This window comes from Gopherus flavomarginatus, chromosome 6 (genome assembly GCF_025201925.1).
Source record: "Gopherus flavomarginatus isolate rGopFla2 chromosome 6, rGopFla2.mat.asm, whole genome shotgun sequence".
Lineage (NCBI taxonomy): Eukaryota > Metazoa > Chordata > Testudines > Testudinidae > Gopherus > Gopherus flavomarginatus.
This window is the reverse complement of record NC_066622.1, coordinates 128,693,126-128,721,010: the sequence shown is the minus strand read 5'-3', so window position 1 is coordinate 128,721,010 and position 27,885 is coordinate 128,693,126. Positions and strand designations below refer to the sequence as shown.

Below are 27,885 nucleotides of genomic sequence, written 5' to 3'. Positions count from 1 at the left end.
TCTCTCAAAGCTTTTGCGTTGCCACTGTGAGTCTTAATATTACATGGGTCCTTTGATCTGGAACCCCATGAGTCATTTTCTTTATCACAGTGTGCAGAGTTTTGTCCTCCTCCTCACACATTACATCCATTTGATTCATAGTTATCTCCACAGCTTTAAAATATCAATGGCTTTTTGTGCACTGGAAGGTCATTCTCCCTCAACAGCCTTCCATGTGCAGCACATGATCCAATTCTGTAAATACCGCAGACAATTTGATGTTTAATGAAAGGCTACAAAGATCTCCATATCCCCACCGCTCCTCTGGTAATTCTAGTTGAAATACGTTGGTATCTTGAGAAGAAACATTACATGCAGATCTGACAATTATGAGATTTGTCAAGACTTGGTAAAACTGCTTTAGCTGCATGAGCAGCAGATCTTCTTTACTCTTTTCGTCAGACATGAGTGAGAAGGTTTGTAAACCAACAAATTTTTCTCCCCGTATTAGAGAGGATAACAAGAAATGTATTTTTTAGGCCTCACTTGTACCTCCATAACTGGCCTTTCAGCCAGATTAAGGCTTAAATTACACAATAAAACCTTACGTGTATCTTATACACAGAAGGAACCCAAAGCACATAGTGAACAAACGTAGATCCAAGGATCTTACTGTCCATCACTGAAATGTAGCCCCCAAGAGGCCAGCTGTTTAATTTGCCCAATAATCACAACTGGATTGGAAGATAGAAATTCTTGATAGGTTTCCACTCTACCAAATAGAATTGTTTCTCAAAGGAGAAGAGTTTTATTTCTCTGGTCAATAAAACTATACCGCCTTCCAATCCCGTCTGGACTCAGGTATGTGTCTATTGTCCTTCTGTATCTAGAGGAAAACTTCCTAAAACCTGTTTTCCTTAATGAAGCAGTCCAGTTTATTACGAAGTCTACCGCCTGAAATAAAATGATCTGTCACTTACATCACTGATATGAAGTGCGTTCAGGCGGGCTCTGACAAAATCTGGGTGGTCCGGAGGTAGGGTGTATCTGTGCATTGCATCGGAGTCTCCAGATCTGTACAGCCTCTGTGAAATCAAAAAGTATTCAGCATGACGACTCTGGTGCTGGCAGCAGTGTTGAGGAAAACCAGTTGATGCACTACAATATAACAAAAAGTTTGAGGTCCATTACAAGAAAAAGAAACATACATCACTGCACTGGATGTAGCTACGCTTAGCGTGTATCAGGTCCGGAGAGTCAACCACTGTGGTGAACTTCATACTCTCTGGTTTCTGACGATACTTTGCCTGCAAGTGAAAAAAACAAGAGGCTTCTATTAAATAGTGATCAATGAGAATTTTGCATATGTGACAACAGGAACAAAATGGAAAAAACCCCACTATTCTCAAATCATGGTGTTAAAAACAAAGTGTTTTTTCTTTAGTGCCAACCCTTATTTTAATGCTGGCAAATGTCGTCCCATTGTGCCACTGCAGAGTGCACAAATAAAAGTTCCTTTTCTTTTTGCAATCAGGAGTTTGCACTAACAAATTCACTTCTTATATACAGATCTCATAAACTCTAGTTAGGAATGGTACACAGAGTTTCTGCCGTAATAAATGATGCTGATTAGGCTAAATCACCCTTCTGTCGATGTTATGCACAATAGCACAATAGCATGCAATTTTAAAAACTGTAGCTCATCTGCTTAGCATTTCAAACAGGCATTTATTGCATTTATTTGTTTACATATTTTGTTTTTAGACAAGCATGTCCACTGAAATAGAAAATATGCCGCGAGTGTCACAAGTGGACGCTCATCTCCCATACTGCTCTTTGGTAACTTATGCTTTGTATAAACAGGCTCCCACATCAAAAGGAAATGATAAGCTACATTCGTAAGTGTCATGTAACAAGGAGCCTTGATGGTAAACAATTCCTACAGAGGTGCCAGCCCATGAAAAATTTATCAGTACCTCACTGATGAGCTCTCCAGCCTTCTTTACATTTTCTATCTGTGGAGATCTTAGAGCCAGCCAACCAACCCCTTTCATGAAGTTCAGGTCTGCTTTATAGCGAGACTGTTAAAAATGAAAATGGTTAGTTTTTCTGTTTTGCATCCTCAGCTATTAGGTTTTTTAAAAAGACTGACCAATTCATATTAAACTTTTTGACTTTTTCATTCTCCATGCACATATCATGTCATAAAACCAAACTAATTGCATTGGTTCATTCCACCAGGAATTAAATAATGAACCATATGCAAGTCACAAGAGGAGGCCTCCCAAGTGAATTAGCATGATTCAAAGCAGAAATAACCTGTCTGTATGGATGTAAAAGATCCCTTTTTAAAATAATTATCTGAAGTTGGTTCAACTCAGCAATACTAATTATTTTATCCAGTGCATGTTTTCTGATTAGCCTGACTTTGTAAGAGGATAGCAGTTCTCTGCACTATATGGCTTAAAGCCCCATCTACAAAGAGAATGGGCTAACAAAATGAATAGGGCCAATTGTTAAAGCAAGTGGAAGATGAACAAAAAACCTTGAGGTTCTCCTCCGGACTCTGCAAGTGACCCATTGTGTGACTTTGACCAAATCATTGAACAGTTCCATGCCTCCAGCTCTCCATATTTAAAATGGAGAGAACAGCAATTACTTATTTCAAAGGGGGCTGCAAAGCTATCAATCATCTCTTGGCTCCTCAGGTGACAGGTGCTATATAAGTGCAGAACATTTATTCTTACTGGGAGGTAGCTAGGACGGTAAAATCTGTTGTCTCATCTGATAAGATCCTAGATTATTTGAGTGACATCCCTCGTCAAATCATCTTGATTATTTTTCTGGCTTACTCAGAACGTTTCAAAATACACGGAGCCAAATCCTGAAGTCCTTATCAATTCTTTACTCAGTCCCTACCAGAGAAACTCTTATGAACTCCAGTGATAAAGACTGAAGAGTTTAGACCATGGAAATGTTACTTTCGTGTAATGTAATGCACAGATTATCATAGTTCCTCTATATCAGGGCTGTGTGTGCCATTTGGTCTGTGATGTGATTTCAGACCACAAGAGGGGATTGGATGGAAAGGCAGCCCCAAATGCCATTCCAATGGCAGGGAAGCATCAGAGCACAAGGGTACTCCAGCCAGACTCTCAAAACCATTGTACACCTCTGCACCACTACAGAACTCCTCTACACCTCAAGAACTGAAAGGGACGTATTCCCCAACTGACCATCCAGCCCCTCACCAGATAGGATCCATTCCCCACCTAACCAAATATAGCAAGAGGCTGCGGGACAACCCAGTCACCATCACCACTGCAGATGTGAGGACCAGCTGTCAGATAGAGGGAGCCGCCAACAGGAGTCTCTGTGATATGCTGAGGGGGTTGGTAAGCATGGGGAGTCACAGAGTCAGGGCTGGAAGGCACGGGTGGAAGGACTGATGGATTTGGGGAGGGAGCACATGGAACTGAGTGAGGTTTTTTGGGGGGTAGAAGTGGGAGGCTTATGGAATTGATGGACAGGTTGAGCAGAAACCAAAGAGTATTTTATGCAAGAAATATGATATGTTGCTGACTGCAGGGGAACATTTTGAGGGACTTGGTGAAACTTTCAGCAATACAATCCTGACCCAAAAGAAGTTGGCAATGCCTGTTTTTTCCCCAATGTATTCTCTAGTGGTTAATATCTGTGTGTAAACTCTGTGCTACTGTCAAAGCAGAGAGCAAAGAAATCTAAGGCTGCCCCCTCAACACAAAACTAAGCCCCCTGCTAATGGCTCTCTTTTTACACTGGGATCCTCCAGTTTCCACTGGCAAATCTTTTGCTTTCTTTCCACTCTAACAAAGAACAAAGACAATTAGATACACTTATAACATAGAGAGGCAAAGCCAACAGGGATCCTTCAAACGGATTGTTGGCTTTCATCTGAAGAGATGAAGTGCATAAGACTCTTTCAAGGTGCCTTTTGATGCAGAGAAGGGTACGGTTGGGATGTTACATTGTAGGTACAGTAAGTAAGAAAGCAAGATGCAAGCTCTCCAGAGCTTTGATTGCTGTTCAGACACTCTCATAAATGGACTCTCTACTAATATTTCTTCATCCAGATCAACTGAATCTAACAAATATCCTATCATTTGACTCAATAAACTCTGGAGTTCAGCAAACCATCAGTTCTCTAAAGATGTATTAAGAATTAGATCAACATCACAAGCTACATTCTTACACTGTATCATTCAACCTCGCTTTTTCCATGCAACAAAAGGGCAGCCAAAGGAGCTTTATGATGTGTAATTAGTTATCAATTAAAGAAAATCTTTGTGGCCAAACTGTCAAAATGTAGCTATTTGCATGCAGGCAACTTTATATATGCAGTCACCTGCGTACACAATTTTTGAGTACTTTAGTGGCATATGTGAACAATAGTACATGCAAGTACAAATGGAGCACAGATTTGGCCTGTGTAGAGTTTATCACTTACTTAACATAATGGTGTGCAAAATCTGCATGAAACAAGCCATTTACATGTGTAAATTTGTACATATGTAATTAGAAACTGAACTGACTCCTCTTTGAAAATGTGGCCATTGATATTATGGTCTCCATTTGCAAAAGAGCCTCCACAATTGACACTTGCAAATTAATCTCTGAATATAAAACCTCCTTCCCAGTGCACATTTGTGCCTGCAGAAGACGTGGATCTAGTTGTGCATGTGATCAAACATTTTGTAGATGCACATGCAGGAGTTTGCAGGTGCATTTTCAGAGTGTTGGCATCAACTTGTGGTTTTTGTCACTGGTAAGTTTTGCTGTTTCTAAACCTGTTTGCAATTAACAAGAGGGTTCTGCCTTTACCTCACTCTGTAGCATGTGGGCTCTCTTTGCCCACTGCATCTTCAAGTCTTCAGGGAGTGCTGTATACACATGGAATCTTTTCCTATAATCTTGCTCGCTCACTAAGGCCTGGGCTTTCCTAGCATGGACTAGATTCACCATGTCCATGGGCAGATGGTACTGAGACCAGATCTCCTGGGATCCTTTCTTATACTCCTGTTCGCTTTGCAATTTCCCAGCATGGAAGCAGTGTAGCAACCTGGTATCATCCACAATGCTTCTGGCACCGATGTGCTTTCCTCTTTCCATCACAAAATTGTGCTTGTATTGACACTGAAAATAAAAGGATAAGGTGCTTAACAAGCATGCTTAACTTCAGATTGTGCATTGTAATTTTAACTCCCATGAAATTCCCTTTTTAGATACCAATTGTAAGAGGCCAAAAGAGAATGCAAAATCTACCCAAAAGAGAAACATTGTGCACACTGTAACCAGTTTTTTTTCCGACCAACTGTTCCTGGACCATAAACTGATTTGAGAGAGAAGCGTAGGGTACAGGTCTAAGCATAGGAATAAACACTAGGAATGATTGAATTCTCATTGTAGCTCTGACTTTGACTCCCTCTGTGACTGTGCATTTATCCTCTCTGTGAAATGGCAAGGATTATTGTTGTTGTTGTTATTACTTATATAGCATAAACAGTGTGCAGGGAACTTTAAAGAGAAGGTCCAGGCCTGGCCTGAAGAGGTTATAATGTAGTCTAAATGGAATAATAATACTTATCTACCATTCAGGGGAATTGAGGGGATTAAATTACAGTAGCTAATGTTTATAAAGTGCTTTGAAGATGAAGGGGCAAATTCAGACCTCCTGTAAATGGACGTAATTTTATTACAGAATTGCAGATCTGAGGCTGCAGCCACAAGCACTATATAATCGCTAAGTATAGCTACTTCGTGAAATGTATATATATGTTTAAAACATTCAGATCTTATTCCCCTGGACATAATAAAATATGTAGCTCAATGCTATGCAAAATTAAGTATTTTTATTTCGTTTCAATTATCGGTGACTCTTATAATTTGTTTAAGAAATCCCTCGTGGGAAAGGAAAGGACTTAAAACTAGCTACAGATAAAATAGCACCATGTCCTAATGTGTTCTGACAATGATAATCCAAACCAGAGAAAATTCTGAAGATGAGAAACATATGTATTCCTTGCCTGGGAAGTTATTGAGATATACATTTGCAGGAGTCCAATTTTCAGTGCCCAACTTGAGATGTCTATGACCTGATTTCTGGAGGATCTGAACTCACAGCTTCTTGTGACTTCAGTATAAGTTGTAAGTGCTCTGCACTTCTGAAAATCAGGCCCAAGGTGGGTGTCCAAAAAGAGGCAGACACCCATAATTAGTGGGTACGTTGAAAGTTTGGAGCTGAAGATCTAGATCAGAGGTTGGCAACCTTTCAGAAGTGGTGTGCCAAGCCTTCATTTATTCACTCTAATTTAAGGTTTCGCATGCCAGTAATACATTTTAACATTTTTAGAAGGTCTCTTCCAATAAGTCTATAATATATAACTAAACTATTGTTGTATGTAAAGTAAATAAGGTTTTTAAAATGTTTAAGAAGCTTCATTTAAAACTAAATTAAAATGCAGAGCCCCCCGGACCAGTGGCCAGGACCTGGGCAGTGCGAGTGCCACTGAAAATCAGCTGGTATGCCGCCTTTAGCACCCGTGCCATAGGTTGCCTACCCCTGATCTAGATAGATTAGAGAGGGGAAGAATTTCCCTACCTTGCACCATATTTAAAATCACTGGATGTTTCCCAGATCTTTGACTGGGTTTGGTTTCTGATTAGCTGTGACTCTTTTTATTTAAAAAAAAAATCACACAAAGAATCTCATTCATAAGTAATATAGTCTGTCTCACACTCGTCTCACATGGTTATAGGATTGCTTTAATTCAGTAAAATCTGCCTTAGACATTGTTTTACATGAAGTTAACAGAAATTAGGCAAGATGGAAGGTTGAATCATTCAACTCACATCACTAGCAATTTCTCTGGAGGCCTTGGCAGTCTGGAAAGGGATCGCTTCCATTGTCAGCTTGTAGCCTTGAGCGCACAGATTATGCCAAGACTCTCTGTACTTTGCCTAAAGTGGGAAAGGCACATGTAGATTTCTCTGTTTCATTTTTAAATGCATGAAAGAATGAACAAAGAAACCCTCTTACATTTTTTTGTACAGTTAGTGAGTCAATTTCTTACTACCAAAGGGTTTTTTTTATTATCTATAGAAGATCTTATTATCTCAAACACACACGTGTAGCTTATTCTTTATGTAGATTTATTTTACTCACATATGTATACGTGCTAATAGCCCATAGTGTACATGCATTCAAATCAGAGAAAACAGAAATGGAATAGATCCAATAGGTCATCTAGTCCTAAACCTCTGCCAGTACAGAACTGTTCCTCAAGGTAAATCCAAATATGCATAAGGAAAAAAACAAACACTTACATCACTGAGATTAGCTGCATTTATTCTTGCCCGCGAAAACTCAGGCAGACCTAGGGTTAGTGTGCAGTGATGCAGAATGTCTTCTCCAGCTGCTTTATACAGGCGCTAGGAAAGAGATTTGATAATAGAATTGCCACTCATTTTCTATAATGTTTAAATAATATAACAACAGTGCATGGCCTTAAATATTTTGCTAGAACAAAAGTACAAAAGAAATATACCAAAGCTTACTGCACCTATATAGGTTTGGTGGCGGAGTTTGTTGTTTTAGAAAGAGGTTTGGGTTGGGTTTATTTTTATTTTTTTTGAGGGGAGGAATTGTTCCAAATATTAAGGAAAATATTTCAGAACTGTTAGTTCTATCAGAAATACCAGGAGCAGATATTAGGTAAGAGGGTCTCAATGAGGGGTGAACTTTGGGATGGTTGGATTTTTCCTGAAATTGGCATGTTTGACAGGTCACGGTGAATTTTTCAAAAATGAGAAAGAGGTTCTTGTTCTCAGATAGCATTAGGTGGGCTCTAATGTTGCTTACTCAGTATATGCAAAGAAGGTAGATTCTACTACATTTTTGAGGCAGTTGATTTGCATTTTGTTTGCTTTCAGGTAGAAAAACCTGATTACAGGACTTCATCTCAAATGGAGGCTATCTATGAAGTTTTAAAGGAGAGATCTGATTGACAAAATGATACTAAATGTTTGTCCGGAAATAATAAAATATGATCTAACTGTGCCAAAGCACAAATCAATAATGCCTTCTTTCCTTTTGATGTATTATGTTTCTCAGAATGAGGTTCTCTCCCTCCCATTCCTCCTTCCCTAGCTCTTTGCATTTTAAAACGCACATTTTCTGATCCACGTTACTAGAGCTTACCTCATTAGCAATCATGTTGCTGAATTTTGCATGAAGGAGGCCAGGAGAGTCTGTCACCGATGTGTACTTGAAGGAATGTGGCTGCTGACGATATTCACTCTGAGTTCACACACAAAGAAAAATGAACAGAAGCACTAAATTGTCTTGTCAGATAAGGGACCTGTCTCCCTAATACTAGTGCTTTGGTTTCACTTCTTGTGCTTAAAATGGTGCTTTGTAAAGAATGTTCATCTATTAACCATTAGGCCAGTTTATCAATTGCTCCCATTAATCTGGTGCATTCATGTCTCATTAGTGACAATGAAGAACAGATTGGGAATATTGTATGGTTTAAATCAGTGTGCTGCCAAACTTGATGTAGAAATTTTATTATTTTACCTCTTCGTGTCACTGGTCCTGACTATTGAAATCAGAGTTTCCTTGTCAAAGGCTCAATCCCTAGTTGCTGCATTTGAATTTTCCACGTTTAAGCCCTTGGAAAAGTTGAGGTTTCACTTACTTTGAGGAGGTAAGTGAGAATTATGAACAAAAACCAGAGCTCATCACAAGGATCAAAGCACCTGATCTATTCATCAGAGTAGGACTAGAGATGTGCAAACTCATTTTTGCCTAGTTCCAAACCTATTTGAACATGGTCATTGGATTCAGCTTTTGCTTTGGAGAAACTAGCAAGGTGAACAGCAGGGAGAAGGTGGAGAAGGAAAAATCAAATTGGAAACTAGGGTGGAAAACAGAATTCTAAGTAGGCAGAATGCAAAACACAGAGAAACTCTGAAAAAAGGAGCAGAGTAGGGGCAAGGAACAATTCAATGTTCAGGTCACTCCAAAGTGCAAGCCTAGCTTTTGGGGAATGTTACTACTATGTGTAATAGAGGGCACAGGTTTCCTCTTAGCTGGAAATATACTTTTTTATATAAAATAATGCATCTTAAAAATACTAACCACATACATTCAGAACACAGGAGGAAAAGATTGTGAAAATAGTTAATGAGGTCTGCAAAACCTCAAACTCCATCAGGTTCACCCATCTGAAATCAGAACATTAATGGTGTGATCAAATCAAGGGGGAGGGAGTCTACCATTAATCCAATGAGTCACTTTGCCAACCCAGTTTATTAAACACACATCTGGCAAATTCTTGTTTGTACTGGAGAAATCAAATCTCTCTATTGTTACCTCGCTGATGAGTTCAGAAGCTTTCTTCTTTCCTTCAATCTCTAGGGCCCCTGGAGTAATACAGCCAACTCCTTTCATAAAGTTCATGTCAGACCTGTACAAATTCTATGGGGAACCCAGGAAAAGTAATTTACAAGTTTGTATTTAAGATGCCCCCTCAGCACCCAGGTAGACACAATCTTACATTTTACAGCATCTCTGAATTAGAAGCCTAGGCTATTACAAGACAGGTCAAATTATCATAAAGGTGTAAAACTGATCGATAGGGGCATACAGAGGCATCTTTCTAAGGCACAACACTGCCTGTGGTGGTGTAGGCCCTGGATTTGTAAAGAATTGTGTAGTTCAAGATTACATAGTGGGCCAAATTCGTCCTTATTAGAACTCCACTGATTTTGTAGATTTAGTCTTAAGCTACAGTTTATAGGTCTCTTACGAATCAGATTTTTTAAAATTGTATGCAGCCTTCTTCTGGATATATGCACCAATTACATTCAGATTCATAGCAGGTCAAAGGCCACAGGGCAAACAGTTTACACAATTAACAGGGCCTTTAGAAGGCCATCTCATTCATTGGAGAATTCCTTTTATTGTAACTCTTTACTGCCCAAGTCCCAGACAGATACACGTCTCATTCATCAATGTAATCAAGGGAGAACAGTCCCTGTTTACTCCACAATTGCTGCTCAGATGTATGTATCTGTGGATGTAATGGTCTGGAATATAACTATCATGTGTCAGACCCAACGGGATAATCACTGAGATGATTTTCATTTACCTCACTCTGGAGTTTATAAGCTTTCTTAGCACACTGCAATCTCACATCATCCGTCACAGGGGTGTACTGGTGAAGTAGTTTTCTGTATTCCTGATCGCTGACTAATGACTGGGCTTGCCGGGCATGCACTAAGTTTACCATATCCAGTGGCAGATGGAACTGAGTCTTCATATGCTCAAAACCCTTTTTGTATTTTACCTGTTATAAAAATAAATGGATCACTTTATAGACAGAGGTATGGCTTAAAATTCAAGCTCTGATTAAAGGGATAGTTTCCACATTCCTCCAATTTCCTATACAAATCATTCTCTTATTTTAATAAATTCCCCAGCCCAATTTAAGTATACACAAAATTAGATTATATGACAGTCAATTTTTGGCCAAAAAAGAGTAGTCGTCAACATTATTTTAAAATAATTGCAATGTTATTATCTATATTTGGAATCCTTTTAAGGCTGAATATAATTAAAGCTAAAGAAATAAGTTATTGGTAAAACTGCAAATCTCACAGTTGATTCTGAAAAACTAATTATATTTTTACAAAGCACTAACAAACTCTTAAAGATATTTCATGATAATAAACCTATAGAGCAATATCTGAACTTTTTTAGAGAAAACAAGAATTAGCCCAGACCTTCACGCAAAATAGTTTTAAAATTCTAATATACTTGGGTAACCTTTTATAAATTTTTAAAATTATTTTCACAGGAGTCTTTGCACTACTTAGTTCTGGCCAGAAAAAGATGATGAAATAGTAGAAAAATTCAGAGAAATCTTATTCTCATGAAATTTCAAATGACTTATGCTGACTCAGGAGATTCAGATAAACATTTAGAGTTTTTGGTGCTAATCAAAATGATTTAACAAACTTGATGGGTGGTGCAGATGGTTCTTTATTACTTTATTAAAATCTGCTCCAAACTGACCTTTATTTAAGGTTTTCAGATCACTAGAACTAATATCCATTGTTGGGCTTACAACAAAAAATATGATGTTCTCACCTTGATATAACAAAGCATTCCAGTATAAACCCAATCCAACAGTTGTTGGAGTTCACGGAAACATTCCTATTTACTTCAAGGAGTGCTGGTTGCACTGAGTGCCCCTCATGAATAAAACTTTTAAGCACATGACTAGCCCTATTGACTTCAATAATACTACTCATGTCTTAAACTCATACAAGCGCTGAAGCGCTTTGCTGGATCAGGGTCATAGAGTCTGATTCTGAGTGGCACTGGGTAGTCACAATTCCTATAAGAAGTCAATGAAAATTGTGGTGCTCAGCACCTTTCAAGACCAGGACAATATACTGAATGTATGACAAAAGAAGCAACCTGAAATTCCATATGTGCAGTCAACATATAGGCTCTATAGAGTACAGTAAGTAGAAAATACTCAACGTAAAAGTTAGATCTCCACATTATATAGTTTAAATCCTTACATGAAAACTAGTAATTCTTCTTAACCATTTATAATTGTCCCTTGGTGATATATATACACACAGAACAACATACTATATATCTGGAAACAGTTACATGGATTAAGAGGCCTGTAGAGATAATACAGTGTAGGGCTATTTTACACTCAGATTAATAATAATTTATTTAATGTAAAAGAATAATGCAATTAATGTAAAGTATTTAGCCAGTGTAAAGGAAGACGAGTCTTACGTAATATGTCAGAGAACCTATCCACAGCAAGGTCTGTTTTCCATGGTCATTAGAAAATTGTTTCTACATGTTCATTCCCAGGTCTTTGTACTTACATCACTTTGTAGCAAAGCTGCATGCACTAAGTGAGCAATGTTAAGATCATCTTCCAAGGCCTGTGAGCCAACCATCTGTCCTTTCATTTTCTCAAATGCCTCCTTATATTTGTACTGAAGTGGAAAAAATAACAGAAGTTTGATAAGGGCCAAGTAACAAGAGAGGTGAGTTTTTGACCAAAATTGAGTCTTGTCTTTTTTTTTTTTTTTTGGAACAGTAATTGAGCAAATGAACTGAATGAACAAGAACTGTTGAAGCAGTCAAGAAGTCTATTCCTCTTTTCGACACAAGTCATAGATGGTGTAAAGAATTCTCTAACGAAGCCGTTGTAAATCTTTGGACTATAAATTTTAGTTACACCTGCTAAGATGTATTATGTTTTGCCAAGTGTTAAGAGATGAACACTGAATAAATCTTAAGTGAATGTTGAGAGAGCCTCGTCAGTACACATCTTTCAGTATCTTGACTTATTTAGAAGAATATACAAATGCAGATATTTAGAAAGCAACATGGGTCCCACCACATGCTATCATATGATGGATATGACATTCTTTCCTAATGCATTTCTCTGTATATGAGTACACTGGCATAGTCTTTTATATACATAAACCTGCTATACCTATTTTTTCAGTAAAAATTCAGTTTCATAGGACTATGTGTTTTAAGAAATTAAAGTTTGATTCTGAAATCTCTCTTGCCTATAGATTTCTGCTTCAAATGTAGTCTAGGTTGATAATGACTGAAAGCTGTCAACAACCCTTATGGTTGTTCAGTGTGTATCTGAAATGAGTTGGCCATCTCAGAACTCCACATTTAAAAGCCCTCAGCCACAAATGACACCTCATTGGGCCTTTAGTCTCAGAAGGAAGGCCAAGAGTTGAATGGAGCATGGGGCATCCCTTTCAGCATGTAGGATGGAAATACTGTTTCCATGAACACCATAACAGAAACAGTCTGGAGTAGATAGTATTTTATATTGCACAAAATTAGCAGTAATTTCACTTACATCACTTATGATTTCACTTGAAGCCTTTGCTGCCTGGAAGGGAATGGCATCCAATTTCAGTTTATATCCACCATCTCTTAACTTACTCCAGGATTCTTTGTAGTGAGTCTGTTTGGAAATATTGAACAGCATTTAAATTCATTTACTACACAGCAGGTTGACATTGCACCTTTGTTGTTATAATAGAAGCATCATTGTGTTTGCTTCATTTTATTCAAATAGATGGGGCTGGTATAAATAAAGCTATCAATACAAGACAGATGTACAACAGAACACAAGTCTTAGTAATAGGGCTGTAACTCACTTTCGCAATTGTTCATTTCTAATTTGTCTATTGGTCTGACTTATAGATTTATAGATTCCAAGGCCAGAAAGGACTATTGTGATCATTTAGTCTGCTCTCATATATAACACAGGACAGAGAATTTTCCCAAAGTAATTCCTACAGCATGTATTTTATAGAAATATCCAATAACGTTTGATTTCTTATTTTACCAAGAGGCTAATTGGGCCATAGAATGATCATATATATATATATGAGGGACAGGAAGTACATACAGTACTGTAAAATTGGCAAGATACTCTAGGGATCTTTTTCACTCTTCCTCTGAAAAATTAAAGGCCAGATTCTGATATCCTCACCTCACTGATATTCAAAGCATTTAATTTAGCCTGAAGGATTTCAGGAAGATCTGCTGTTTGTGTATAATGATGCTTTATGTTCTCTCCATGCTCCTTGTACAGCCTCTGAAATGCAGAAGAATTTCAAACAGAACACGCTACACATCTGATCACAGGTTCAGATAAAAACAATAAGGTCTGAGTTTATGAAAAGCAAAGAATACTGAAAAGCAACAGCAGTATGAATAATGCAGGCAGTTGTATTCATCGAGAGGTCTTGAAAAGAGCTGGGGCCTGATACTTCTCTCAAGCAGGGTGAACTGGGAGTAACTCAACTGAAGTCACGTGGGTATAAAATCAATGTAAGACCCTAGATTTCTGAATATTAAAAAACTGTTATCAGTTTCATATGTGACTAAAGAGATAGCTAATTATTAACAGGCTATTCATTAAAGACTTGCAACTATGAAGGGCCTGATTTTGACAGTGGCTGAGACACTACAATTCCCATTGAAATCACTGGGCGTTGTGGATCCATTGGCACACCTCTTTAAAATGATTGTCAACCCTGAATAAATACACACAGAGACAGTCATCTAACCATCTCCTGTTTTATAGAACAAAATGGGACAATTACGGACTATTGAAAGTTTGGGTAGTCAATCCTGTAGGATAACACTGCAGTTGTTACTACATGTGCTACCAATACACATATTCTAAATAACAAACCGATACTTGGCACACAATAAATGTTCTAGTATATCTAAACCTTTTGTGTGCAGATACACCTTCTGAAAGATTTTTCCACTTTACCTCTCAGTTTCCCCTTGCATTTAGCTTTACAATGTACCTACTGGGAGGACTAGTACAGTTGTCCAACATTTTGACTGCTTTTTATCGTTTCATAAATGTGAGATCCTCTCATGGACCATCTTCTTTTTCAATGTGCTTGCCTTCCCTATAGATTTTCTGTCTGTTCTAGTGTTTAGGAAGTCCACAGCTTGAGAGCCATTAGACTGTGCCCCTATGTGTCTCGAATACTCTACTCTGCCCACTGTTCACTGATATAGAGGGGCCCAATTCTGCAGATGCTCCCGAGTGGAAAGCCAGTGACTGCTCCAAACATGGAGTAACTGTAACATTGGGCAGATACTGAGAGCTAACTCATATTTACCCTGCTTTAGTATTAAGGAATTTGATTCTTATTAAGTCTACCAAAGGCAAAGGTACTAGTATATCATATTAGCATTTGCATTACACAAAGGTCTGTCATCTTTTTCTCAATTTTAAAAATACCTATTTTCACAGTGTTTTTTCTCCTCAATAAAACATTCTCTCTTGACTGAAACTTGCCTTTGTTGGGTGACTTTACAATTCACTCCCACATTACCTCAGTTAAGCCTACAACAGTTTCAAATAGTCCTTCTATTAAAAATAAAGACCAGTTTCTGTTCTTCCCTTTTAGGTTCCTCCTCCTGGATTTCTCTCTCAGCAGGGTGACAGCCTAAAATTATTAATTTATTTTTTCTGTCTTGTCTCATCACTTCACATTCTGTTTCTAAAGTCTTAACAGAAACTAAAATTTAAAACATCTGGGTTTGAAAATAGTAACCATGCAAATGTTTTTTTTTCTTTGCTAGACCTCAAAAGGTCAAAATTTTCTAAATAAGGAAGGCAGGTCAGTCCCACTCCCAAATCATATTCCTGCAAAATATTTTTGTATAGAAAGCCTTCTGTGTGTGGAAGTCCCATTGACTTCAATGGGAGCTCTGTGGGTAGAAGACTTCCATACTAAGTAAAAATCATGCCCTTTGTAAGGTGCACCTCACTAGAACATAGAAGCTTCAGGGTTCCCAAGAATAATCTTAGAGAGAGAAAGAGAAATCCAGTTCTTCAGTCAGGTCGTTCAAAGAGGATACCACTCTTATAATCATAATGCATATACATTATAACTTACATCCACAGCCTGGTTATAACTAATTCTAGCCTGGATCATCTCAGGAGTGTCTTTAATACTGGTAAACTTCAAAGCACATGGATGCTGACGGTACTTCTTCTGTTGAGCAGAAAAAGATCAAAGCTGTGAATTTTGTGCTGTTCTTTCATGCTATTTGAAAGGGAAAAATCATAGGTTGCTCGAGATTAGAATGAATTTGTGAACATAATTAGAATTCCTCTTTCCTCATCTTTATGTCCTAAGTACTTTCAGATTAATATTTGTTTCAATTTAGCAATAGCCATTTACAGATTAATATTAAAGCATTTCTACCAAAATATAAAGGAAACATTTCAAAATCAGATTATGCCTCTAGAATACTCTGGGACCCAGGGTAAGAAAGCATTTTTAAGTGGCTTCAAACACAGTACAATTGATTACATTTTTTATTTATAGTTCCTTTAAGCAAGAAATGGTACCCATTCGAACTGCGCTGAAATGGCCGTGATTACACTCGTTGGAAGTTTTATACTTCCTGCTAACACCTGAGCATGGCAAACTGCACTGAGATCACTAATACTGTGTTTAACTATTGCTGCATATTTTACAGATGCTGAGATTAATTCCGCTTATTTGAAAGGGCTCATAGTATCTTCTGAGAAGTCTTGAAATATAAATAATTAAAATGAAGGCTCCATATTGTCAAGCTTACACTTTGTCCATATGGCCCAATCCTTGAAGGCCATACATATGTAGCAGTCAAATCAGCAACCACTCTTCCTGCATTAGGCTGTACTACTTCCATCTTCAGTCTTATCTCCACTCCACACAGAGTCTTGCTGCCTGAGTGGGGCGTTTGTGGCTCTTTTAGAAACTGCTCAGATTTCAATGACCAAGTCTAAATCCCTATCCCTGTTACATCCCTTAACACAATTTTTAGGCTACAGGGCCAAATCCTTAAGGGATGAACAACCTGTAAAACCTAAAGACTTTATGGAGATGAAGGTGGTTTTGGACCTCTCAGAATATGTCCCAAACTGAAAACAGAACTGTAGAATAATTTACTAGAAATTCATTTAATTAAGTGCTGAGAGATACTGCTCTTGGAGATGCTTTTTAACCCCATCTTGCCTGACTTTTAAATAAACAAATATTATTATTTAGTGTTCATAAAAAAGGCCAGATTAACAGTCTTGGAGTCTGAAGTTCTGTATTCGAAGACAGAACAGACACAACAGAGGCAGTAGCAATGCAACTTTGCTATACTATCCTGTCAATGTGGGCCAAACCTCACCTACAGGGACCACTTCAAGGGGTTCAGCCTTCATAGCCTACTGAAACACTGGCCTCTCTACTGACAGTGGTGTCCAGTTAGTGACAATGAAATGCAGATTTTTGTGACTTCTGCGTAATTTAAAAGTTTGTGGGCCAGATTCCCAGCTTGTATAAACAGGCAGAGTTCCATTGGCTTTAGCGGATCTGGCCAAATACGTGGTCAACTGTCTTTTAAAAGTCTGTTTTCTCTTATTGCTGAAGATTATATGGAAATATGTCAATAATGCCAGCACTTAGCCATGCTAAAGGATAACTGAAAAGCTAAATTATTTGGTGCATCTTTATACTCAATGTGTGGACAGGTGACCTCTCTAGGTTTTACCACTGGCTATCTAACGTGCTGTAAGTCTTTCAGTTTTCTACTGATGAAGATTTGGTCAACAGGCCCTCCTTCAGAAATCTGCAAACTATTGAACTGATTCTGCCAGGGGCTCCTTTGAAGGACTGCAAAAACAGGCACAAAGGATTCTTGAGCTCATCTGAAGAGCATTCTTTTTGAGCGGGTAATGTGGGAGTCATGGGGATAATAAGGATCAGAATCCACAGAGACAGCTGGATCGAGAGAAATCCACATGGACGTCCATGTCCAATGTGAATATATATGAAAAGAGAGAAAGAAAGAACGTGTAACAAAAGGAGGCTCTGGGTGCAATAAGTGCATCTTTTCATCATCTCTCCTGTTTTGCTTCATTAAAAAGGTAGGCTAGTAGGTAGCAATTGAGCACTGTTTGATTGCCATTATTATTCATAATATCATTTGTCACCTGCTTTGTTTTTGCAAAGGCTAGATGGACTCCTACTGGTGTGTGTTTGGTATCTGGTTTCCCTCTAATTACCAGTCCTATTCCTGGTTTTGAGGGCTTTCATGTGGTATGCCTTTTTCTTTCCCCTTTGAGTGGAAATTATTTTAATTTTATACAGACATTTTGCACACATTATGCAGAAAGTTCTGTTACATGCTGTCATGAAATCTCACCTCACTAATGAGTTCTCCTGCCTTCTTAGCCTGCTTCACATTTAATGACCCAGTAGCTATCCATCCAACTCCTTTCATCCAGTTCAAATCTGCTCTGTATTGGTTCTGACAAAGGGAAAAAATGCCCCATTGTTGGTGCTCATACATTTAAAGTGCCATTAGAGGATTCAGACATATCGGGAACACCAACTGAGCCAAATTAGTGCCTGCTTTTGTTTTATCCACGGCTGCGCAATTGCAAGTAAAACAAAAAAATACAGAGACACGGCAGTATAACCATCTATTATCAGTTCTGCTGTATGCTTTGCAAGGCAATCTTTTAAAAAGGTTGGCCTGTTCCCTCACTGTCATCTTCAATTCTTATTCTGAATACAAAAAGTAGGCTTGTTTCATCATATGCAGTATCTTCCTGGATATTCTTTGTTTAAAAGGACACTGCAGAGACAATGAGGATTCTGAGGGTATAGATCTGTTTCAGAGGATTTCTTGTAACACTTAAAATGTCACAATGAGGGGAAATGGTCTCAGCTGATATCGTCCAAGGACCCTGAACGGTGAAGGGTGTTTAAATGAACACTTTCCCCTAACAGTGGTGACATTTTTCTATTCAGCAATTACAATGAGAGACCAAGCCCCGCTTCTCTCTATCCCGCCCCCAAGCAACAAAATAACCAGTCATCAAAACTGCAATTTTCAAATGAGCCTAAGGGAGTTAGGCCCACAATTCACATGAAATTGCAAAGAGATTTGGGCACCTAATTCCCTTAGATGCCTTTGAAAAATTCCAGCCTCACTCATTAAAGAGGCAAGTCTGTCTTACAGCAAACACACATCACTTTCACATAAAGGAGGAAGTGTTTCTAGTGATTAAAGCAAGAGACTGGACTCTGGACTCTTGGGGTCTATAACTGATTCTGTAATCATCTTGGTCAAATTATTTAGCCTCTTTCTACCTCAGTTTACCTGTTTGCAAAGGTGAATAATAAGCCTCATGGGAGAGTCCTGGGGATTAATTAATGTCTGCAAGATGCTATGCAAGCACAAAGACTTAACACACTGAACCTGGCAAATACATGCTGATTCTAAGGACTCCATTTTCAGATTCAAAAAAAATTTGTCCATGATAAAAAGTTTCATTTATTCAAATGTTCTTATGAGCTAAATGGATTTTGTCAATGTATAACGTATATTTTTTTAGTCCTAAACATATAAACCTAGATTTTAATTCATGAGCTATAGAAATTCATTTAAGTCCTAACCATCTGAAAGAGACAAATAAAACAGTTATGCAATGTATAAGATTGTGAACTTACATCACTTTGCAAACCATAGGCCTTCTTGGCCCATTCCACTTTCATGTCAGTAGGCAGAGCAGTATAACAATGCAGGGTTGTCTTATATCCTCTATCTGTGATCAAACTCTGAGCCTTTTTGGCATGGACAAGGTTTATCATATCCATGGAAACATGAAACTGAGACTTTGTGTCCTCAGATGCCTTCTTATACTCCAGATCACTCTGTAACTTGGACATTTGGAGAGAATGCGCTATCTGTGAGTCTGCTTTCACATCTTTCACTCCAATCAATTTACCCTTGGTCTTCTCATAACTTTCCTTATACTTTATCTGTAAAGAAGAAGAAATGGATCATAGATACAAAGAGATGCAGCGGAGCTGTAGCCATTTATTAACAATCAAGCGGTAACTTAGCCACTTAAAGTAAAGACGGCATTTCATTTTTGCCATTATTCAGTTTCTCCCAAAATGCATTTGCCTTTCGGTCTCTGATAGAAACACTACAGTAGTGAGATCCACATTTGGAAACTGAAATCTCCTCAAAGATTAATAGATTCCCAGGCCATAAAGGACCATAGAACTTCTCCAAAATAATTCCTACAGAAGATCTTTTAGAAAAGCATGCAGCTTTGACTTAAAAATTACCAGTGACGGAGAATCCACCATGATCACTGGGAAGTTTTTCCAATGGTTAACTACTCTTGCTGTTAAAAATTCATGCCTTGTTTCCAGTTTAAATTTGTCTAGCTTCAACTTCCATTGGATCACGTTACACCTTTCTCTGCTAGACTGAAGAGCCCATTATTAAATATTTGTTTCCCATGTAGATACCTACAGACTGTACTTGTCATCTCTTAACCTTCCCTGGGTTAAGGTAAATAGACTGAAAGAGCACAATCGATCAGGCATGATTTCTAATCCTTTAATCATTTTTGAGGCTCTTCTTTGAACCCTCCCCAATTTGTCAATATCCTTCTTGAATTACGGACACCAGAACTGGACACAATATTCCAGCAGTGATTGCACCAGTGCCAAAGACAGAGGTAAAAATAACCTCTCTACACCTACTTGAGATCCCCATTTTTGCATCCAAGGATCAGGTTAGCCCTTTCGGCCATAATGTTGAACTGGGAGCTGATGACCCCCAACTCTTTTTCAGAGTCACAGTTTCCCAGGATAGAGTCGCTCATTCTGTAAATATGGCCTACATTCTTTGTTCCTATTTGTATACATTTACATTTAGTGGTAATAAAACACATATTGTTGGAGTGTCTCACTTACCCATTTAGATCGCTCTGTATGAGTGACCTGTCCCCTTCATTATTTACCACTACCCCAATTTTTGTTTCATATACTAACTTTATCAGCGATGACTTATATTTTTTCCAGATCATTGACAAAAATATTAAATTGCAAAGGACCAGGAACCAATCCCTGCAGGATCCCACTAGAAATACAACAGATCAGTGAGGACTAGGGACCAAATGGCTAGGCAGCAGTTCTGCAGAAAAGGACCTAGGGGTTACAGTAGATGAGAAGCTGGATATGAGTCAACAGTGTGCCCTTGTTGCCAAGAAGGCTAATGGCATTCTGGGCTGTAAAAGTAGGAGCATTGCCAGCAGACCGAGGGATGTGATCATTCCCCTCTATTCGGCATTGGTGAAGCCTCATCTGGAGTACTGTGTCCAGTTTTGGGCCCCACACTACAAGAAGGATGTGGAAAAATTGGAAAGAGTCCAGCGGAGGGCAACAAAAATGATTAGGGGGCTGGAGCACATGACTTATGAGGAGAGGCTGAGGGAACTGGGATTGTTTAGTCTGCAGAAGAGAAGAATGAGGGGGGATTTGATAGCTGCTTTCAAATTCTTGAAAGGGGGTTCCAAAGAGGATGGATCTAGACTGTTCTCAGTGATGACAGAACACGGGTAATGGTCTCAAGTTGCACAGGAAAGAAAACGGACTAAGATCAAGTCTCTAAGGCTTGTGAGCTTTCTATGCAAGTAATCAACCTGTCTGTTTCCAAAAGGGAATCAGAGTGGCTTTAGGGCTTATCTAAAAAAGGAAGCTGTTCTTCAATATTACATGTCATAATCTAAAAGATAAAAAATTCAGCCAAAATAATCTTGATTTCTTTGAAAACCAGCCTCTCTCTCCCAGAAATTTTCTGTCTTATTGCCCAGACCAGTGATTTAGATGCATTATTCTGCAGTGCCACTTGCAAATTTTTGGTCAGTTTCTGGTTCTGAACATTCACCCTAAGGGCGAGAAGGGGCTGGGGAAGAGGTTGCATGGTCAGGTTTGTTGAAAAGGTTTATATTTTTCTACAACAAACCATCAGATTAATTATGGAATACCATCTAATTAGAATCTATACTCACATCACTTGCCAGATCCCTCTTTGCCTTAGCTGTCAAGAAAGACAGTGCATCAAGACGAAGTTCAAATCCTTTTTCCTTCTGCTTCTCCCAGCTACTCTTGTACAATTTCTAAAGAGATATCAATAACACTACTTAATTATCAATAACACAAATAATTTGCATTACAGTAGCACAAAGAGATCCATATAAGATTGGAACTCCATTAGGGTAGGTGCACATAATCAGAGACGGCCCCTGTTCCAAACAACTTACAGTTTAAGGGCCTGATTCGGATACCGTTACTCACACTGAGTAATGTTTCCTCCACAGATCGCCCCATTGATTTGAAAGGAACTATTCATGTGCCACTAAAACTAGACTACTCACATGAGTAAATTGAAAATGTGCTAAAGACTTTGAAGGATCGGAGCCTTCAGAGCAGTACTGGGATTGGCCAGGTATTCAAGCAAAAGCAAATAATTTGGTTCTGAAATTTTTGAATTTAAACATTCAGATCAGCTTAAGGGAAATGTCCTTCCATTAACTATAGAGCAATTATTTTAACACCATTAATACCATTTGATAAGTTAAAGGGGTGGGTGCCAGCCCCAACCATACAGCACCTCACTAATATTTGCAGCATTTGCTCTGGCCTGTATGAAGAGAGGCTCATCTTTGCTGATGGTGTAATGATGAAGAAACTGCTCTTTTCCCGACTTGTATGCAATCTGTCCATAGAAAACAAAGCAAATAAAGTCAGTAGCATTAGGTTATGTTCAATTTCAAATGACAATTGAGTCTATGGGAAGAAACAGGCAAGCATATTTAAAGGGAAATGTACTTGATGATTTCATCTTTAAAATCAGGGTCCTTTTTCCAAAACCTGAATTGAGATGCTCTCCTATAAAGCCTAAGTCAATTCCAGGTTAGCCATTTTATTTGTTATTAATTGTCAGTGATATTATATAAAATACAAACACTTGATAAAACAATAAACACCCTTTTATTGGGATTCTCTATTTTACTACCTTTCCTCAATTCCATGTGCCTCATTGCTCTTCCTTAGCCAAAGAGGGAGGGATAATGATATATTTATACAGTTATTCATCCCAAAGTTCTTTATTTCAATAGACATAAAAGCTGATACAAACTAATGTTCTATACAAAGTTTACACAAGGCATTACTTCACCTATCATGGAAATGTAGTTGCCTCTTTCATGGAATGAGTTAAGTTGTTTAATAGCACACAGGAACGCTACATTTTAGGGCAGGAAATGAAGAAGAATACAGAATGCTATTAAATCTGCAGGGGATATTTATGTGAGCCAGATATAATTAACCACATTATAATTTGGCCAGGGCTAACACCCCTGCTTTAAATGAAAGTGCCGAGGATCTTTAATGGTCTGAAACAGCAACCACTTCCATTTTACATCTCAGTGCATTTCTAACGGTGCATACATTCCAGGATGAGACACACTGCTTCAGAGTCCATTGAAGTTGCTAGTAGATTGACTAGAAGGTTCCTGCATTCAGAGCTACGTTTCACTTACAGACTCAACATCCTGCATCTCATAGAGATTGAGAGGGGGGAAAAAAGTTGTGTCTCCCACAAAGTGGCACAGAACTCTAACTCCAGAGCTACGAAACTTGCCTCAAGATACATTCTTTACAGCCATAGGGAGGCAGAATAATTTAGTGGATAAGACAAAAAAGAAGAGACTCAGGTGACCTACGTGCTTTTCTGATTCACTTTTAAAACCAACTTTTTAAAGAGGTTTGAGCTATATGGGTGAAAAAATGGAAGTGCCAAGCATTTGTAAGCAGGGTCTGAATGAGTTCTCCCCTGACAGCTAGCTGGGAGGGGCAGAGGCTTCAGGAGCAAACTGTATTTACATGAACATACCTACTCTGCCAAGATATCCAGACGATAGAGCTATGTTGCTCAAAGTGATCAAATTTGGCTGGTTTTGAGACAGCGTCCTTAACTTCTGTTTGCCAGAAGCTGAGAAGAGTGACAGGGAATGGATCACTTGATGATTACCTGTTCTGTTCCTTCCCTCTGGGGCACCTGGCATTGACCACTGTCGGAAGACAAGATACTGGGCTAGACAGACCTTTGGTCTGACTCAATATGGCTGTTCTTATGTAAATCACTTTAGTAATGAAAGCAGGAAGAGTGAAAAGTAAGAGAGGAGAGGGGAGGTTTGGTGTCCCAGCCAGTAGGTGTGAACTCTCCCTAAGGATCCCCCAGTCTGGTTTAACCTGTTCCTCCCCACTGTTCAAAGATAGAGCTAAATAGGCTCCATTAGGAGCCTCTGGAACTTTAAGTGCTTAAATGAGAGCTGAAATTACTTGTGGTGGGACAGCATTTCTGCCTGCTAAAAATTGAAAATCACTAAGAGACTGACCTGCAGGGGTCATAGCAGAGAGGCAGGTGACAGCAGAAGGTAACTGACAGTCGGCCAGTGGGAGTGGTCGGCGAGAGTGGAACGAGCATCTTGTAGGTAGCCAACAGAGAGGAACCATGGCTGGCGTGGCAGCTAGCCAAAGTAAGTGCTCAGATGGCAGAGCAAGCAAGATGCTTTCTTCCCCAGGTGGGAAGTGAACTCACACAGATGCACCTCTCAACCCTGGATCCTCACTGACCAAGGACAACCACTGTGAGTGGGGTATGGTGAGGGAGCAGAGAGGGGCACAGAAAAGGAATTTTTGGTTGTACAACTGAAGAACATGAGGCAGAAAGCTCTGCCTCACACACTCTGGGATGGGCATCCTGCTCACAGTTTTATGCTTATGAATCCTGCTTGTAGCTATTTTCCCTAATTAATGTCCAGAGACTGTCCACCTTTCATTAAAAGTATCCTGTCTATACTCAGACTCTGTGCTTGCGAGTGGGGAAGTATTGCTTCTCAGAGGCGCCCAGCGGTGGTGTGTAATTTTCCCAGGTTACTGTGTGGGGTTCAAGCTGGTTCTGTGTTGTACTGTTGAAAAGGAACCCCTAGATATTGAACCCAGCCCTGGTTGCTGCCAGCTCTGCTGGCAGAAGGGTTACACATTAAAACACAGATGAACTAAAAAGGAAAGAAGGCAGCTGGCTAGGAAAGACCAACCAACTGAGGATGAAGTGTTGCTCACGCAATATCTGTACAGTTGTCAGTGTCCTCAGTTCAAGCCACAACATGCAACATATCTCACTCTCAGCAATTACTACTCTCACTAAATTAGGTGATCAGTACATTTAACAACAGGTGTCCCTTGTTTTGAAAAACTAAAAACCGGTTGTGGTCCAGCTGGGCCTTCACCACAGCCAGGAGTTCACAGATACCAGCTGACAAGGTCATTGCTCTATTTCTCACATCTAAGGAAGGAAAGAGGATTGGGGGGAAAAAAAGTCACCTTGAGAAAAGCTTTATTTCCCTAAAAATAGCTTAAGCATGTGTGCTCAAAAAGATACAGTCTTAAGTGCACTAGGTGTAGTTAAGGATCTGAGTGAGACAGGCAAAATAGTCTCACTGAGACAAGAAAAACAGCAGAATGCAGAAGTTGTAAAGGATCCGGCTTAGTCTCTCTCCATCTATCCAGATGCCTATATGGTCCTTATCACCACCGTATCTGAAGTCTGAGGCTTTGCATATATCTGTTCCCTATCAGGTTTAAAGGTTTCTAGCTGCGAAGCAGGGGACAGTTTAAAAAAAAAAAGGGTTTAAGAAGTAAAGCTCAAAGTTATTTAAAGCCATGGCAAGACTGAGAACTGAAGCCAATTTCTTTTTCAGTGGTTCTCATCTGTCCCCAAGAATTACCAAGTTAATGATAAAGCATCAGTGAGGACTCACATCACTCTGCAGTTCCTGGCTTTTCTTCGCGTGTTTGATCTGGGAACTGTCGGCCACACTGGTGAACTTTAGAGCATCGGCTTTCTGTCTGTACTTCTTCTGATTTAAAAAAAAGCATTCAGAAATTATCATCACATTTATTTTTCCAAATGAATTCAGTGCTTTTCAAAAGGGGAAGACAGAGTTCTGGAAACTGACGTCTTCTGTTTAGAGCACAGGTATCAGCACTGTAAGCTTCCACATTCTGTCTTCTCTAAATCTGAACTGGCAAGATGACTGCTAGTGCTGAGAGCAATGTCATATGCATGCCCAATCAATGTTCTTTCTGCTGAGACTGAAAATATGCATACTAATTAATGCCAGATATACCGACTGTATGACCTAGATCCCTTTCTTGTTTCACATTGAGCAATGACCAACCTTCCTGGTCTGGATTTGAACCAGTAACAGAGAAGTTTAAAGGCTCTGTATGCCATTACCCATTGCCTGAGTCCCCCAGTGCATGTTACCACCACATTTTACGATATAAACCTTTTCAAACACAAGTTTCTGTTGTTCCTTTTTTAGTTTGTTAGATTATGGAAGAGCTTAATGCTGCTGTAGTATTTAACAAAGAGCACAGAGGACATATTTTAGCCCTCTTGATACAAACTTTTCCCTATATATCATATTGAACCTTACGATAATTTAAGCTATTACCCTGGCACTTTTCTCCAATATCAATTGGATGCTAACTACAGAGGCTTGTCTGTAGTGGCAGCTGTAGGTGCCCCAGACCCAGGCTCTAGGTTTGGGTGTAAGAAGGAGCATTCCATTCTGCCCAGCCCTGTGCATTAGTATCTGACAATTGGCCCTTTTGCAGAGATTTTGTGCAAGGAACCAAAGTTTCACCTTGCATGAGTAAGACTGTCCTTCTGATTAATACACCATAATATTCCTTAACGGCCTGATCCCAGGTCCACTGAAGCCATTAGAAAGACACCTATTGAACTTTGGATCAAGCCTATTCTGAATTCATCTCAACAATCGAGTCTGGTGTAGTGTTCCTTTCAGAGCAAATAAATTTCTGTCTGCTTTTGAGATAGTATAAGAAAATACATCATAACTCTTTCAAGACAGCGTATAATAGGGAGACCAGGCAAACTCTTCTTATGTACTTTAATTGACTGTTTATTAATCTAATGATTCAGCAATCAAACCAATCATTCTGTGTTGCAGGGGTATATGTGAGAGTGTTTCTATTACATCACATTTTGGCAGTGGAAGCCACTGTTTGAACTGATAGGTGAACAGATCAAGTCACACTGGGACTTTCCTGGCTGCACACAAAACAGAAGTTAAAAAAGCATGTTCTGCTTCAAAGAGGTACTCATTGCTTTGTATTTAGAATTTAGAGGGGACGGAGGCAGATTAAGAACAGTGTGTCTTTGTCACAATTTTATGCAACATAACAATGACATTCTGCAAGTAAATGACAAAATGCCAGCTTCTGGTTGGAAATAGAAATATTCAAAATAATATACACTGGTTTTCATCTTAGGAGGTTAGTGTCAGGCAGATCATCACAAATTAAATATTTGTGGCAGTGATCATTACTATTGCAAGCTACAGCAGTAAATGTCAGTCCATCTCTAGCAAGATATTGGATCTGAGCGCTATTGCTTCTTCCCTTGGTTCTGATATTTATTTTTCACTTTTGGGAGTAAACAGTTGGATGTCAAAGGCCAACAGTATCAGAGTATGTGATTTCCAGTAACCCTAACAGGCTTCTTTTCCTTCCTTTTCCTTTAAGTCAAACTTCTCCTAATTGTTTCTTCTCTCTATCCTCCTGCTTTCCTGTCACCAAAGCTACCACTAGACTGGAGCTAGAAGGTTGAGAAAGTGTATTCCCATGAGGTTAATGGCTATGGTAGGCCAGGAATGAACCAAAGAAAAAAAATGAAGAGCGCTGCAAGCTAGTGCAGCCAGCAAAGACTCAGAGCAAGTTCAGCCCTGACTGGCCATAGAGCAAGGAAGTTTCAAACAAGGTTGTGAAACATCTAATTTTTCATTTATGTCACTTAAAAGTCTGAGTGCCCTGTTTTAGCTCCTCACGTTACTAGGATTTGAAAAACAGCCTAAACAAAATAAAACAGCAAGTCCCATTGTTTCCCAGTGCTAAAGGTGCAGGCAGATGGAGAAGGCTAGGAGGGAACAATTATGATTACACAGAGATCTGTCCGAGAGCTCTGTAACGCAAATACTGAGTTCCAGGGAAGAAGAGTATAGTTGCATGATGGGCAAATATTTCCCAAACCGCAACCCAAAATCTCTCAAACCGCTTTGCCAAACACATGCACCATCCTCATCAGCTCAGACATATCTCAAATTTCCAATATACTTGAGTCTCCCAATCCATTCCACATAGAGCATCTATACTCCTGGCCAACCAGGCTTCAACCTTCCGGTCAGAAAAACAGCCAGAAAGTGCAGCTCACCTCGCTAACAAGATCTCCTGCTTTTTTAGCTTGTTCTATATTAACACTCCCTTCTGTCATCCATCCAACTCCTTTCATCCACGTCAGATCTGCCCTGTACTGCAGCTACA

The 27,885-nt window shown here is 39.1% G+C and overlaps 1 protein-coding gene across 5 annotated transcripts in view; it reads right to left on the bottom strand.

Moving 5' to 3' along the window:
- The window catches only part of NRAP (nebulin related anchoring protein), a 62,165-nt gene that overhangs the window by 5,069 nt on the left and 29,211 nt on the right, over positions 1–27,885 (bottom strand). For 2 of the 5 annotated variants that reach the window (XM_050958919.1, XM_050958924.1), the window contains 19 exons: positions 27,776–27,880; positions 25,299–25,397; positions 22,085–22,189; positions 21,483–21,590; positions 19,123–19,434; positions 17,810–17,914; positions 15,520–15,618; positions 13,584–13,688; positions 12,942–13,049; positions 11,935–12,048; positions 10,170–10,367; positions 9,392–9,496; positions 8,216–8,314; positions 7,342–7,446; positions 6,868–6,975; positions 4,840–5,151; positions 1,956–2,060; positions 1,188–1,286; positions 960–1,064 (listed from right to left, as the gene is read on the bottom strand). In XM_050958919.1, coding sequence (XP_050814876.1) covers positions 960–1,064; positions 1,188–1,286; positions 1,956–2,060; positions 4,840–5,151; positions 6,868–6,975; positions 7,342–7,446; positions 8,216–8,314; positions 9,392–9,496; positions 10,170–10,367; positions 11,935–12,048; positions 12,942–13,049; positions 13,584–13,688; positions 15,520–15,618; positions 17,810–17,914; positions 19,123–19,434; positions 21,483–21,590; positions 22,085–22,189; positions 25,299–25,397; positions 27,776–27,880 — 2,496 coding nt within the window. The remainder of the gene's footprint in view (positions 1–959; positions 1,065–1,187; positions 1,287–1,955; positions 2,061–4,839; positions 5,152–6,867; positions 6,976–7,341; positions 7,447–8,215; positions 8,315–9,391; positions 9,497–10,169; positions 10,368–11,934; positions 12,049–12,941; positions 13,050–13,583; positions 13,689–15,519; positions 15,619–17,809; positions 17,915–19,122; positions 19,435–21,482; positions 21,591–22,084; positions 22,190–25,298; positions 25,398–27,775; positions 27,881–27,885) is intronic. The other 3 variants (XM_050958920.1, XM_050958923.1, XM_050958921.1) reach the window with 3 other exon arrangements.